General features: G+C 41.8%; 1 protein-coding gene across 8 annotated transcripts in view; it reads left to right on the top strand.

Moving 5' to 3' along the window:
- The first annotated feature begins 387 nt into the window (after positions 1–387).
- VIT (vitrin) overlaps positions 388–14,533 on the top strand; it is a 53,498-nt gene continuing 39,352 nt past the window's right edge. For all 8 annotated transcript variants that reach the window (XM_058020703.1, XM_058020697.1, XM_058020700.1 and 5 more), the window contains exons 1-2: positions 388–608; positions 14,048–14,117. In XM_058020703.1, the coding sequence (XP_057876686.1) occupies positions 14,087–14,117 (31 nt within the window). In that variant the 5' untranslated portion in view covers positions 388–608; positions 14,048–14,086. The remainder of the gene's footprint in view (positions 609–14,047; positions 14,118–14,533) is intronic.

Here is a 14,533-nt window from a genome sequence, read left to right on the forward strand (position 1 = left end):
TTTTTCTCTTTAAACCTGATCTGCATCTAACTAATCTGGCAGCTATAATCTTTAAGGCTGTGTGGTTTACTCTCATCTACTAGTTCTAGTTATTTCACCACAGTGCTGAACTGCACAGGGAGACTGAAAAAAATGAGCCACAACATCAGCTGAGTAAAGCTTCACTTCCCAAAAGAGAAAAACTTGACAAATCTGACAGGCTAGTGCAAAAGGAGCATAGAAATCCCTACCAAAAATATGTGGGAGGGAACGTATATTTAAAATAGGACCGCCTAATTCAGCTGCTAAATCAGTGTAAGGAGCTCTGCAGTCTGTGTGTGAGGGAGGGAAAGACAGAGAGAGAGAGAGAGAGACAGAGAGGGAGAGAGGAGCAGAGGGAGGGAGGGGGGACAGAGAGCAATGTGCCTTTCACAGAGCTCGGAGCTTGATGGGAATGTTTGATTAGCTCCTCTCTGAAAGAAAAAAGGTGTCCAGGCCTCCCTCTGCTGCCTGCCTCTCCTTCTCTAGAATAATGTTGGCTGGAGTTTGGGATACAGAAAAGCTTGGAAAAAAACCCACTTTCATACTGTGTGGAGAAAAGGAATAAAAAGTTTCACACCTCCAGCAAGGTAATTCTGATGTTGTTTTTCTACTATATTTATTTAGGGGGGAGAGGGGGAAGTTGTGTTTTTTGCCTGTTGATAATAGTTAAATATTTTCAGTGCTGAGAAACTGTAGGGACATAATGTTTTATTTAGCATTCCATCTGTGTGCTTAGGATCAAAGACCTAAGAAGATGAAGATATAAATGTGGAATGAAACTGTACTTTACTCATATATACTTCATAAAGTATTTATGAAAGCATTAAGCCCCTGCTGTTAAAGTGGACACATATACTCACTGCCTGAACAGCAAGGGCTTAACTATGTGATAAAGAATGCTGTATATAAGCCACACACCAATAGACATTTATTCAAGCCTTCTGTTCAAATAGTTTGTGGTAGACAATGCAACTTGTTCCTCAGTTTAAAACTGTTTTGGTTTCAAGACTTTTTCACCAACTCTTTTTAATCAATAGGAAGATGTGTGTTGTACCCTTAATAAACACTACCTGACACTGGGGAACACTAATCTCCAAGGCACAGAGTGGAAAATGGTATTATTCCAGGGATGTGTGTTTCTGTGGTGTGAACTCTCTTAGTAATGGATAGATGCAGAGTATAAACAGTACAGTAGCCTGGACTCCATACATCCTTTTGTGCTGAGTGCTTGTTTTGGTGGCGAGGCTCCAAACATGAATAGCATTGTCAAGCCTGCCACAGCCACTCAGCTCTCTGCAGAGATTAGAGTCTTGATAAGTCTCTTCAAAATGTGATTTCTCTCCAACCAGTACAAACATGAACCAAATGCCCCAAGCTAAATATCAACTCTAGTTAATATTCTGTTCCTAGAGTTTATGGGAACTACACCACATTCAGAGCAAAAGGAAAATTACACATTACAGAGGCAAGTCCTCCTTAGAGCACACTGTTTTTTTCTCTAACCTCTCCAAAATTTAAACAAAACATCAAAACAAGAAAACACACACCGAGAAAATTTTGTTTAGATGTCTTTTAAAATACATTTTACTGAGAAAAGCCATGGAGTTGGATATGTTTATAGCTTGTGTTTTCCTACATACACCCTGAAGTTAAAAACACTTTGCATTTGTCTACACTCAAAGAAAATCTATGTTTTTCTGTGTTACCATATTCCTCAGACTTTACTCAGTTCATCACTTGAATGACATCGTGGCTGTAAGACTGGTCTCCTTCAGAGATGCAAAGAGAACTCAAGCAAAAATAACTGCATTACAAACACATTGATTTTCAAATACTAAGTTAGTGTCTTATATTAAACAGACTTACTTTGCTTGCATGTTTTACTCAATGCTTTGAGTTGCTGGGGTTGTTCTCACTGGGATGACAAAAAGGACTTCCTGTCTTTCAGTTATTCAGTACATAAAAAGTATTTTTTTAAGAAGATATTTTGAATGTCCTGCCAATATTGTGTTTCCACCTGTAATAGTAATATTATGTTCTTAACTTGGTCTTTAATTGCTCCTACCTTTACTTAATGTAAGACACTACTTTCCCTAGTGGTCTAATTGCAGCACTTACCACTGACTGGTTGAACCAAGTAGTTTTACTAGCTACACCAGGTTTCCTCACACTTGGAATGCAAGAAAGATAGTCCTCTTGGATTCTCTTTTATCTAATAAGGATAAGATCCTACAAAAGCCTTTCCTTTAGATGAGACATTAACAAGGTGTTCCCTTTTCACCTAGTTACTTTCACAGAAGAAGTAGGAATTTAATTATTACACTCTTTTAGGTCAAAATTAATTGGAGTACTTCTAAAAGGGCAGTACCTGAGCCACAGTGTGAACACAGAAGCTGAAAACCAGGCCAATTACTTCATGTGAAATGTCGGAATTATTTATTATTTCTGGCCATTGCTTCTTAGAAAACATTGCTAAAAATAAAACCAATGTTTATGTAACAATGGCATCAAAAACTTGATTGTATCTGGTCTGCCTGGAGAATTTTCAACTTTTCCCTTTCCCTCTCTGAGCCACAAATAAAGCTCTAGTCAGAAAACCCTTCACATGACATCCACAACTTCTCTGGCCAAGCTGTGGCAGTGCCTCAGCACCCTCACAGTGAAGAATTTCTTCCTAATATCTAATCTAAACCTACTCTCTTTCAGTTTAAGTGTTGATAGGTAAGTCATTTAAGGCACCTGGTTGAAATGAGCAAGAAAAAGTGATAACTCAGTTTTCTACCTGCAACTCTGACTGTATTCCTGAAAAAAACAGTGCAGTGGCACTTGTAGCCATGAACTGCCCCTCTAGTGGGACTGGCACGGGCAGGGGCCAGAGCAGCGAGGTGTGTGCTGGCCCATTGCAATTGGCTGGGGTGGCAGGGTCTTTTCTGCATGGGTAATGAAAAACAAAAGTCTGTAATTTCCTGGCAGTCCTGGAGAGATGCCCTGGCCCCCTGAAGCTCTGGGTACACACTAGGACTCCTCCAGCCTGCTGCAGCATCACCTGAGGTTTAGGTTTCTCATTCAGGGCTCAGGAAGTGGACACTGAACATATAATATGTCCTTCCTTCTGAAAACTTGTCCATCATACAGATTCCATTAATCTGTGTTGAAAAACAGAAACACAGAACCACAAAACTGATGTTTTGGGCTTTGATTTTTTTAACAAAAGAAAAAAAAATCATAGCATGTATTGTACAAAAAGCAGGGGGCATGCAGCTACAGTAGTTGCAGATCTGCCCTGCACATCTTTCTCTTGTGGAGCAGATTTTTAAGTCCGGAGTCGGAGAGAGAAATAGGTGCTTAACACCTACTTAGAGCACTTCAATTCCTCTTTTGAACTTGCCGGGGCACAAGGAGCCCCCTTGTCCCAGCGCTGCCTGGGGAGCCTGTGCCTGTGCTCAGCTGGGACCGGGACAATGCAGGCCCTGTTCTGGGCCCGGCTGTCGCACAGGGACTATAATTATCTCTCTTCTAATGACCAGCCAGGCAAGATAACAGTTTTCATGCTATGTTTAGAAAACAATGTCTTACTACAAATTGACGGTTCATTCGTCCGTAAAAGAGCCTCTCTAACAGTCCTAAAGCAGCTGCCATTCTTTTGCATCCCAGTTCCTTTATTTGCTGCACATTTTTCCCTCTTGGAAAACCTGGGTAAATCTACACAGGCAGCACAGCTTCCCGCTGCCACACGAGAGGCTCAGAAAGGCGCAGAAATGCCCAGAAAATCTGTGGCTGTTTTGATTGTATCTGTTAGGAAGTTAAACTCTGCCTGTCTGCCTTGCCAGAGCCTGCGCCGCCCTTGTGAACTCTCCAAGCCCCCAGCCCACAGGGGCTGCAGGCCGCGCTGGGAGCCCGGGCAGGAGTAAAAGTGCTTTGTGATGGTGCCCGGTGGAAAGCAAGCTGATGCAAAAGGAAAGATGTGAAGGGGCCTGTTCAGATACAACAGGAGCTTGATGAACTGATGAACTTTTCTTCCAGCACTGTGGCCCATAGAGAAGTCAGATCTACTGAAATTCTGTAGGCTCCAAGGGTGCCTGTGGGGTGGCTGTACTGGCCGGCTGTGACTGCAGCCTGTGTGGGTGTAGCTGCCCCATGCAAACACCGGGAGCTGCCAGGTTTGGGCAGTCCTGGCAGCATGGCACTCACGGGCTAGCTACCAAAGTATTTGCTCTGGCTCTGCAAACATTCTGCATCTAACTCTGTTCTGGGGCAGCTCTACATTTAGTGCTGTCTGAGGGCTGCTACCACATCCCCTGCAGGTGCCCCGCCAGCAGAGAACAGAGCCCATTCCCTCCTTCTGCAGCCAGCTCACCCTCAGCTCTCTTGCCATCTTCTTGTTCTCCTCTCCAGCAGGACTTAGCTGGGTTGCCTTGGGCTGCCTTTCCTCTTTGGGCTCATTTTTCAGTGACTGAGGCCTGGAAAAAAAAAAAAAAAAAACAAACCAGAAAATGTTGATCAGAAAGAAAATTTCCCAGCGGCTTGGAAGCATCAATATTTCTCATGAAAATTCATTTTAATTTAAAAAAACAACCAAACAAAAAATAAACAAAACCAAACCCCAAAAACAAAAAGACCCCACTATCTGCAGCTTTTCCCTTCCCTTTTTAAGCAGAGCACCCAAGTCTATATCTCATTTCCTGAACTGGAAACACATTCCTATTCAGAAGAGTGTTTATAACCATCTCTGGTCCATTCAAATTATCTAGATTTAAGCAGTTCTTAACATCAGTCTTGCTGTAGTGGCTGAACAGACATTCTAGCACCCATGAAGTCCATCCTATCTTTGCTTTATCTCCAGAACTTCAGAGTGCATTAAGAGGTCAGTGGCACATTAAGAACACAATCTGTGTCAGTTATCCTTAATGTGCCTCATTCCACTGAACATCCCACAGACACAGATATAAAAAATACATTCACCTTGCACTTGCAAACTGTTGCTCAGCCTATCACCTTATAAAATATTTTTGTAAATATAGCACATGTAACACAGCAGCCAGCAGCCCTTCAGCTGGCAGCTTGTTTCATATGAAAAAGGCACAGAATTGCCAAGTGACAGGAACACATGCACCAAAATTTTCGGGAAGATTCTGAATGTTCTTGTGTAGATTCATGCAATCCTTTAATGTCCCCACCAGGATGATCTGGGGATTTCCAACACCTTCAGGCTTGTACACAAAACTGTGGAAATTTTTACCTCTCAAAAACCACTCATTTACAGGGAAGTTTGGACACGGCCATGTCTGTGCCTCTCGATCTCCCTGCCAGGTTCCTTTAGGGACTCAGAAGGCTCCATTCTTTCTTGTTTCCCCCAAATACATCACTTACCCTTCAGCCCATAGAACAGGGGTGAGACATAGAGGAAAGCTGGCAGCAGGGCTGTGTATTCTGGCTGTGGACAACTTCAGTGAGTCAGAGCTACAAAAGGGTAAGGACTCCCTGACTACAGGGGTATTTTCACAGCTGCCATCCAGCTGAGGATGACGGGAATCCATCCTGCTTGCCTTGGGAGCCCATCCTTCTCACCTCTTCTGCAATGCTTCTTCAACACTTGAAAATTTTGTCCTTCTGGGCTTGGTTGAAGAAGTTTTAGGACATGAAGCACAGAAGGAAAGAGGCTGTATGAAAATGAGGCTGCTCAGGAAGGAGAGGAGTGTCCAGATGAGGGGGTAAGAGGTTAGAGAAGTTTAGAGCGGTTCCAACGGAATAACTTTGTACAAATGTCATAAGGGCAAATACTGACACCACATAAATCATAAAAGCCTACTTGCACCCTGTTTTGGAGAAAGCCTTTCCACCAAACTGCATCTCAAAATAGGTGGTAATTTGGGACAGAAACTCAGTCTTCTGTGGTCTACATCTTCTATTCCTGTTGGTGAAATCTGTATGTAGAAATAAATACATAGGTTAGGCAATAATTAGATTTGAAGTAGAAGCTCATATGGTAATCTCCTAAAGCCAAAGTTCAAAATTCCTGAGCATGGAAGTAGATTATGCAATCTTGAGGACTGTAGGCTTCGTTTGTTTTCAAAACAAAAGACCACAAATTACAAGTTCCTGCTCCAAGTCCACGTGGTTTCCCTTTTTGATCTTGGTCTCTCAGAAACAGAATCCTGTGATCCACCTCTATGCAAAACAGCAGGCTTTTGCATATTAAATACTCTAATATGCAAAATTAGTAAAAGAGTGTTAGCCTGGTTCTGAGACACATTTCTCAGCAATTTCTGGCTGCACCTACACTGTCACAGTATCCAGGACTGGGCTCTGAAGGCCACTTTCTCTGCCACCATGTTTTCTAGCTTTTCATTTCCCTTCCAGGGCACTCAGATCCTGAGGAATGTAGTTTTGGAAGCTGAGCTATTCCTCATCTTGTCCACATGCCCCATATGTTAGAGAGCCCAGTGCTGCCAGCACACACATGCCATAAGGCTGCACAGCTTGGCCCTCACCGTGTCGTGTCTCTCACCAGCACCTCCACCAACAGCACGTCTCCAGGAAAGCAGCACAACCCCTAATAGCCTCATTTATAATGCTGGCACTCATTCCAGTCCATAGCTCCCTTTCCTCCCAAGAGCAGCTTGGAGCCCTGAGATGTCTTCTCCAGTCATCAAAAAATGGAAATGCTACTCACAGGTCCAGGGTTTTCAAACTGCTCCCAGAACAGCCCCATCAGGTGAGAGGCATCAGCCTGAGTGCCCCTGTTGGGTTGCAGTGGGCTGCAGAGGAGCTGGGAGGACACAGCTGGAGCAGTCTGTAGCAAAGCCAAAGCAGCAATGAGTGACCACGGCCTGGGGAGGGCCAAGGGCAGCGTGGCCTTGCAGAATGTCCTGGGATGCGGGGCTGAGCATGCTGGCCCTCAGCAGCTGGCCCTGCAAGGAGGCAAGCCATTGGGAGGTCCCAACAAAGCAGCAGTACAAGATGAATGAGGGACAGAAGGTGGTTTGGGGTTGTTTTCTGCTTTGCCTTTGGTAGCAACCTCCCTTGTTGCACAAGGTTGGTTTTTTTTCTAAACTAAAGGTATAAGAAAGATATTTAACTGAGAAGACTTGGAGAAAACATTTCCAAACCGAAGTAATGCAGTTAGGAAAAAAATAATATTTTTTGAAAAGTACAAAATATAAAAGGGAAAATGTTTTGCAGTGCAAAGAGCACAAGACTATAATTTTTAAGAGACTGCAAAATTGAAACTAATTTCTTAACTTCAGTTTACTGGTTTCCACCACAGAACTGAATTTCAGCTTAGCTTTTCAAAATGCTTTCTACAGCATTCCCATGCTTCCTGATTTGCTGAAGACCTTTTGTGAAAGATGCTTCCTTGATCAAGTTGTCATTACTAGACATAAATGAATTTCATCACTTCCTACCTTACTTCAAACAAGTGCTCAATGCCAGGGTAGTTCCAGGTTTCTTGTTGTTTTTTGATTTTGTTTAATTACAAATGTTTTCTTAATCCTTATCCAACCAGTCCTTGGCTTTGGCATGGGACATCACTATTACTGTATCACTACAGTAATACAAACTGTAGGAGATACTGGATCAATAAAAGTTTTCTGTGAGCTGTTTTATAAATTTACTAGCATGCTCAAGGATGAGTTTGGCTTTTGATCTAGACATATAATTCACTTTTGTAGCAAAGGGTTATGTGTAGCTTTAAGCAGAGAGTAAACATCCTACAGTTTCTCAAAATTTCTGCTTCTAAGTTTCCACCTAAAAAAAAATGTTGTTTTGTTTGAACATGCTACAGAAATTCCAAAACCATCCCCAGGGTTATGTGCAGTTTTTTCAGTGCCTTTAACAGAAATTCCTTGCTTTTAGACTAAATATGTACCTTCAGGGGAATTCTGACACACGACTCTAATTCTTAGTTTGCAGGCAGCACAATAGCATGGTTACTCAGTGCTCTTTATTGTGCATCCAATCTGAGAAACCATGTATTGCACTTTAAAAAGTCACTTTGACTTGTTTAAACCATTTGTTGGAAATAGAAAATGGCACATTTTCTAAAAAAAAAAAAAAAGAGAGAGAGAGAAAAGGAAAGAAATGTGGCCACAAATCTCATGCTACAAAGCTAGCACAGCCCTCCGGCACTGCTGAATTGCAAGTACTTTCCTCTGCCCTCTATTTCTTGGGAAAATTGCAGTGCCAGAGATTGATGGCACCTGGTTGGGGTCTGAATGTTGTTAAGCAGAAGTAATAGTCAAACTAGAAAAGTAGAAAAAGTTTCCCTGAGAGTGAGAGGGGCAGATATGTGAGCAGACAAAAGCCATGGTGGGGAGGAGAACAGAGGGAGGAAGTTTTCTGGACAGGGATTCACAGGTTTAAGCAAACAGCAATTCCCAATGAGGCATGAAATCTGTGCATCAAAATGAAAAATTAAAGCATAATACATTAGCAGAAACCAGGCAAGTACAGTGTAATGGCCTCCAAAGAAATCATAATCCAGACAGTCCAAATTATATTTTCTCTGTGGGTGGGTGACATATTCTAAATGTATCTCTTCCTTTGCTGGAAGGGGCAGGTCAGACCAACATAATTGATGGTTTTCTTGCTAAGACAGATGAAAATGTATAATCATTGCAGTTTTATTTAGGCAAGTTAAATCACACTCTAGTCTTAAATAAATTACCTTCTTCTGAAAGAGCTCTGTGGAAAGCAGAGAAGTCATCATCACTGTTACTTCAAACTTATGTTTTAATTTCAGCGCATTGCATGAACACAAAATGAGTACTGCAGGGCTGCTTACATGTTTCTATGTGTCTCTAAGTTTTTAGGTATATCATCTCTTCATTATACCTACCTGAATGAGAGCTATTTTGAACTAAATTCCTCTTGCCAACCTGCATATAAACATTTGTTCAACCACCTCAAAAAAAAATTACTCCTGTGCCCAAGGTGCAACTTAGGTAGAATTTAGACCTCTGAATCCACCCATACCTCGCTTCAGTGACTTGAGAGTGACGTGGCAGGTGCCCCACAAGAGGTACTGGCTGCCAGCAGCCCCCACAGCCCTCTTGAGAGTCAGAAACCTCACAAAGCACAGCAGGCACCATGTAAAACATTATGTGGCAGCCATCAAACTCTTGTCATAAGAAGCAAGTGGTGAGAACCCTCAATCAGGGATAACTGTCCATGGCCTCAGGGAATTTGGACCCATGTTTTCCTCATCACAGAAGAAATATGAAAGGTGAGCGTTCACTCACCTTTTCTTATAGCAGCAGGTGATGAAGTCTATGATATTTTTAAATTCCTGGATGCATATATTCTATTTCACACCATACAAAGAGTAAAGGCTATCCTCCCATGCAGACAAGCTCACCTCACAAAACAGCACCTTGGATCTTGCATTTTGTGACCTGGCCTGGTACACCTACAGGTCAGTCTAAGCCTCCATAATGAACTATAGCTATCAATTCAACCTTTCTGTCTCAGCAAAACTCAGTACCTCCAGTTTTTCAAAAAACATTTTTTTAATGTACAGACTTTCAGAGCAACGCAGTGCACTGAGGGTACATAACTTCATCCCTCTGACAAGAAAGGGGGTGAAACTAAATCACCTGTGGCAAGTGCTACTCATATCACCTTGTCTGCTCCAAAACAAACAGTTCTTGCACTGCCAAACAAGGTGCAATACCATGGGTACAGAGTATGAGCATGCAACAAAGAAAGGGTTAAACAATAATGTAAAAAAATTCAAAAGCGACAACAACAACAAAAAACAAATCTGAAATGTTTTCCTCTCGAAGATGATGATCAGCTCTTGTTTATCAGAACCAGTTTACTCACACCTACACCAAGCCCACTTGATTTTCCCAGAAAGGGCACATATTTAACTCAACCCACAGTGCTTAGAGATCCTGCTGCTAACTCCACGCTACTTGCTCAAATAGATTTCAGACAAATCCACTTCTGTTTTTCTTTATGGTGCCAGTGTTGCTGAGATATTAGAACCCCTTGAAAAGGGAAACAATGACACACACTATTGTGGTACAAAGAGAGTATACAAATTAATTTCTGTTGCACAGGAGATTACAGGAGATAAACTGCTTACTCCTGCAGAGGCAAAGCACATGGCACTAGCAAAGAATTTCAGCTTGCACATGGAACGGACAGCAGTGCCTGACACCAAAAATCAAGGACTTATAATCTGCACTTCCTCCAGAAAATATTGCAGTTTGCCATACAGTGACAATTATGTGCATTTAAACCATCTGTTTGTTTGTAGTATGTAGCAGCTCTCTCAGATCTTTATAAAAGTCAAGTTGCTAATAAAAGGTCAGTATAAAAAATCCTACTTTATACACAGAAAGAATAGCTTGCTAATTCTGTCTCTTCACTAACATTCAAGAGTTTTCAAGTGTTTGTGGTCAGGAAAAAGTAATCAATGTTCCTTCAAATAAGGTTTTTATTTTAAAAGGTAAAATATCAGCTGCACTGTGAAACACTGAAGGAGATACTTCTTACTACATTTGTACTTAGCAGGAATTGAAGCATGTGCTAATGTAATGCATATGTAATAGCTTCTCTGGCATAAAGGTAACTTCTGTTATGACAGTCTGAAAGATTCAGATGGGAAAAGGTACTCTGATAAACAGAGATCCAGCATACAGTTTAGGAGATTTAATAGTGTGTAGTCACTACTTCCCAGTTCTGACTGAGACTGTAAATACTGCCTCAACAGAAATCTGATTAGGAGAAGTCTCAGCAAAACTCATGTTCCAGACTAGTACAAAGTAGAAACTTTTCAGTTTGTTTTAATGCAATCTATTCATTTTGTAAAGCAACAAAGGAAATACAACTTTGTATTTAATAGCAAAGTGTCATTCTTTATCTACAGATAAAACATCCCCAAACCTCTCAGTGGATCTACACAGACTAAAAAAGTCTGTTGTAAGTATGGATTGGAGCCCTGCTTCCCCTTTCCTTCCCAGAGAAACAAAAAAACCCACTGTTTTTTTCCAAGCTGTTGCTCCCTTTAGCAGTGTGAAGGAGCAGATGCCATGCCAGTGCACAGTGTAGGAGATCTCACACAGCTTAAATCAGGGGACACCCTAGGCCCCAAAAACAATGAATGCACACAGATTCCCACTACAGAAAGCCTGGAGCTTCTGTGCTTGATACTTAATAGGCAGCAATGTAAATCCTCCTGTGCATTTCCCCATGTGACAGCCCAGGGTCTGAAGGCCAGGACCACCCCCTGGAGTACTGTCACCAGGGCTGTGTCACGGGATGTCTGTGCATTTCTCCTGATATGCAGAAATTATTATAGTGGCAAAATCTAGTAGAAATATAGTAGAAACTATTATAGTGGCAAAACCAATTTTCTTTACTATTATAATTTATTTCCATGAGGATGTTAGCACTAACGCAGATACAGAGTCCACAATAGGATGTTTTTCGGTTTAGCTGCGACAACAAAGCTGTTAAGTAAATCTAACAGCCTTGTCTAAATGCTTCCAGTATCTTTCTTATTGATAAACATCTGCTATTGCAGGCTAAGGGATCTGCTGAACTCTGCTGAACCCCTGACAGCCTTTAAGTCTTAAATCCTTTTAGATTTACTGGCTTCTTTCCACAGTGAATTCATAATAATTTAGGAACAAAAGCCCACTTTCTGTTGCCTCGAAGAGAAATTCCCACCAGCCAACTAGGCAGAGAATGCAACTGCAGCCAAGCCTAGGGTGCTGTCACCCAAGGGGACTGGGGTGGCTCCTGGGGTGGCTGGCCATGCCCTGGGGACAGCAGGGCTGGGGACAGCAGGGCCTTCAGGAAGCAGTGGGAAGTCTTGTGCAGCTCTGGTGATACAAGGGTGGTTACATGTTTTGTAAGACAGGAAAAGTTAGGCACTGTTGGACTCTCCCCCCACAGCAGCCCACCCATGAAGCCAGATTTTACATGGATGCTTTACCATCTCAGACTTCTTCCACTGTAATTAAGCTGGTGATGAAAAACATCTCAGCACCAAGCCAAATACTGCCAGGAAAAATTCACACAAATCTCTTTGACTTTAAATAAAAATGCCAATGCTGAATTTATTCAATGCAAATTTTGGGAATGCTCATATTAAGATATCTTTTGCAAAGTCTAAGCCAGTGTCAGTACAATCTTTAATGGTGCATGGTAGTTCTGCAAATGCATTGCAACTCTTATTCTGCCTCTTCTTTTTCTGTGATTGACCTAAAGTGAGAATTCATTGAAGGGGAGCAATTGTTTGATACCTCTGATGTGTTAGTGGGTTGAAACGTAGAAGGGAGGAGAAAAGCATCTGAGCTAAGTTTCTCTGAGCACTCTTCTACATCTTGGTGCTATTTCTTTTAACAGCTTCACAGTAGAAACAAACTTCAGTAAATGCTTAAAAGGGATTTTTGTTCCAAAAGATGGGCAACTCTTTTTAATAGAAGCTAACCATGAGAGCAGAATATCACCACTTATCTGCTCTTGCTGATATGGCTTGCACAGCCTGGGGTCACCCCCACTGCACTGCCCACGTTCTTCAGAAAGGCACAGTGACTGTGCTGAGCCACTTCCATGTCCCCCAGATTCAGTTCTGTGGCTTCTGAGAAACCTCTGCCACTTTCAGCTTTAGCAGCCTAGCAGGAACCTTTCACAGGGATATCACCAAGGATAGACATTGTGCTGTTAGGAAGTGACACTGTTGGTTTGTCCTGGCACTTGAAGCTCTCCAACTGCAGTGCAGGAGCAAAAATCAGAGGTGGATCTGCTCTATGTAAAAAGAGTTATAAATTATATAGAGCCAGAACTGGCTGAACTCAGTTTAGATTAGCATACTGTTTTATTCATCCTCGCTCATAGCATGTGGCTTGCTTGAAAAAGAAGAGCAATTAAAGTAAAAATATGGAAACATTTTATATGAAGACAGAATGCTGATTTTTTTTTTTTTCCTCTTACTCTCCTCTATCTTCCTTGTTCTCTAAATTTCTTTCTGGGGTTACCACAGCCCTGCTTCTGAGTATATGAATTGCAATGTGAAACCAGATGAAATCTGCCATGTTTCCAGGAAGCAGATATCTTGCTTTCCCTGGTCATAACCAGCTTTAGCATTCTTATTTAACATTCCTATTTTCTTTCTTCATAGCTAGCTCTTTTTTTTAAAACAAAGCTTTCCACTTGTAAGCATGTAATAAGTTTTCTCTGAAGATCAAGTTTATTTTGATCATTGATATTCTCCCTTTCAATTTGTCAAACATTATATAGTACTTTAATGACTATGATTAACTATGAGTCCCCAACACAGGATTCTCTCCACAATCATGAAATAATAGCAAAAGCAGCAGATGATGCCCAGGAGGGGCTGAGAGGGGTTATTTCTGATAAGTTTGAATTCTTGTAGCCTGGCCAAGAGCTTCAGGGATGGCGGGGGTCATAAACCATGTATGCAGACCCAGAAAAAATGTTTTCCAGATGTTCTGACAGAATCCTCTTAATCTCAGGTGCTCACATGTAAGTACACACATACACATCCTCAGAAAAGGAAAGAAACCAGTAATTTGGCTCACAAATGATGGAACAATTGCAAAATACTTCATGCAACTTCTTTCAGGAGTAAATGGATTTATGTTCCCCTTATCTATGTGAGATTACCTGGTGTGCTTTGATCTGCAGAAAGGACAATTCTTTGATTATTTCTTAGAAGAGCAGTGAACAGATTTGAATAGATGTCAAAACATGTCCATGCCCACCTTGCCCTCTCCTGACCCTGGCTTCTGAAGTAAGTATGTGAAATCTTGGTTTCTGGAGCAAAAGACAAATCTTGGAGAGAATTAAAAATTAGTCCATGGGAGTGTGATAGCCCAAACATCACCTCCCCTGGGGATATCAGTTGTTCTTTAAAAAGTGTCTAGAGGATGCAGCATGTGAGGACTGTGAAAGGTTAAAGAAGAGCACACAGTCCCTCTGCCCCCACCATTTCAGTGTCATCTGCCTTACCTCCAAATGCAGCCTGATGAACTCCTCTTTTCCTTTTCAGTGCTCCTTAGTGACACATCCAGATTTTGCTTCACTCACCATGAGGGCCACAGTCATTGCAACCTTCTTTGGTAAGTACAGCTGGTAGGGTCTGTATTCTCCCATCCTGGATGTCCAGTGGCTGCTGACTGTTTCTCTTCCCTTTGGACTCCATGGCTGATGAAGCTCTCAGTGGCAGGTGTAAGCCTTGGCACAGTTTCTCAGAAATGGGCTACACAAACTTCTTGGCTTTGGCATAGAAAAAAATATTCATTACTCGCAGACATTTCCAATATATGTAGTCCATATCAGGTGGGCCTGAAAAGTGTCTGTAATGTAAAGATTCCCTCTAAAGAAAAATCAGCTTTTTCAGTTCTCCCTGTTCTTGTTCTTTCCACGAACAAGATGGTACCAAAAGGTTATAAATGTGTCTTATTTTCTTTCCCCTGGCAGTCAGACAGGATCTCACTTTTTGGGAACATGTAGGAACTCCAGAACTTGCAATTCA

The sequence above is a fragment of the Melospiza georgiana genome, chromosome 3 (assembly GCF_028018845.1).
Source record: "Melospiza georgiana isolate bMelGeo1 chromosome 3, bMelGeo1.pri, whole genome shotgun sequence".
Taxonomy (NCBI): Eukaryota; Metazoa; Chordata; class Aves; order Passeriformes; family Passerellidae; genus Melospiza; species Melospiza georgiana.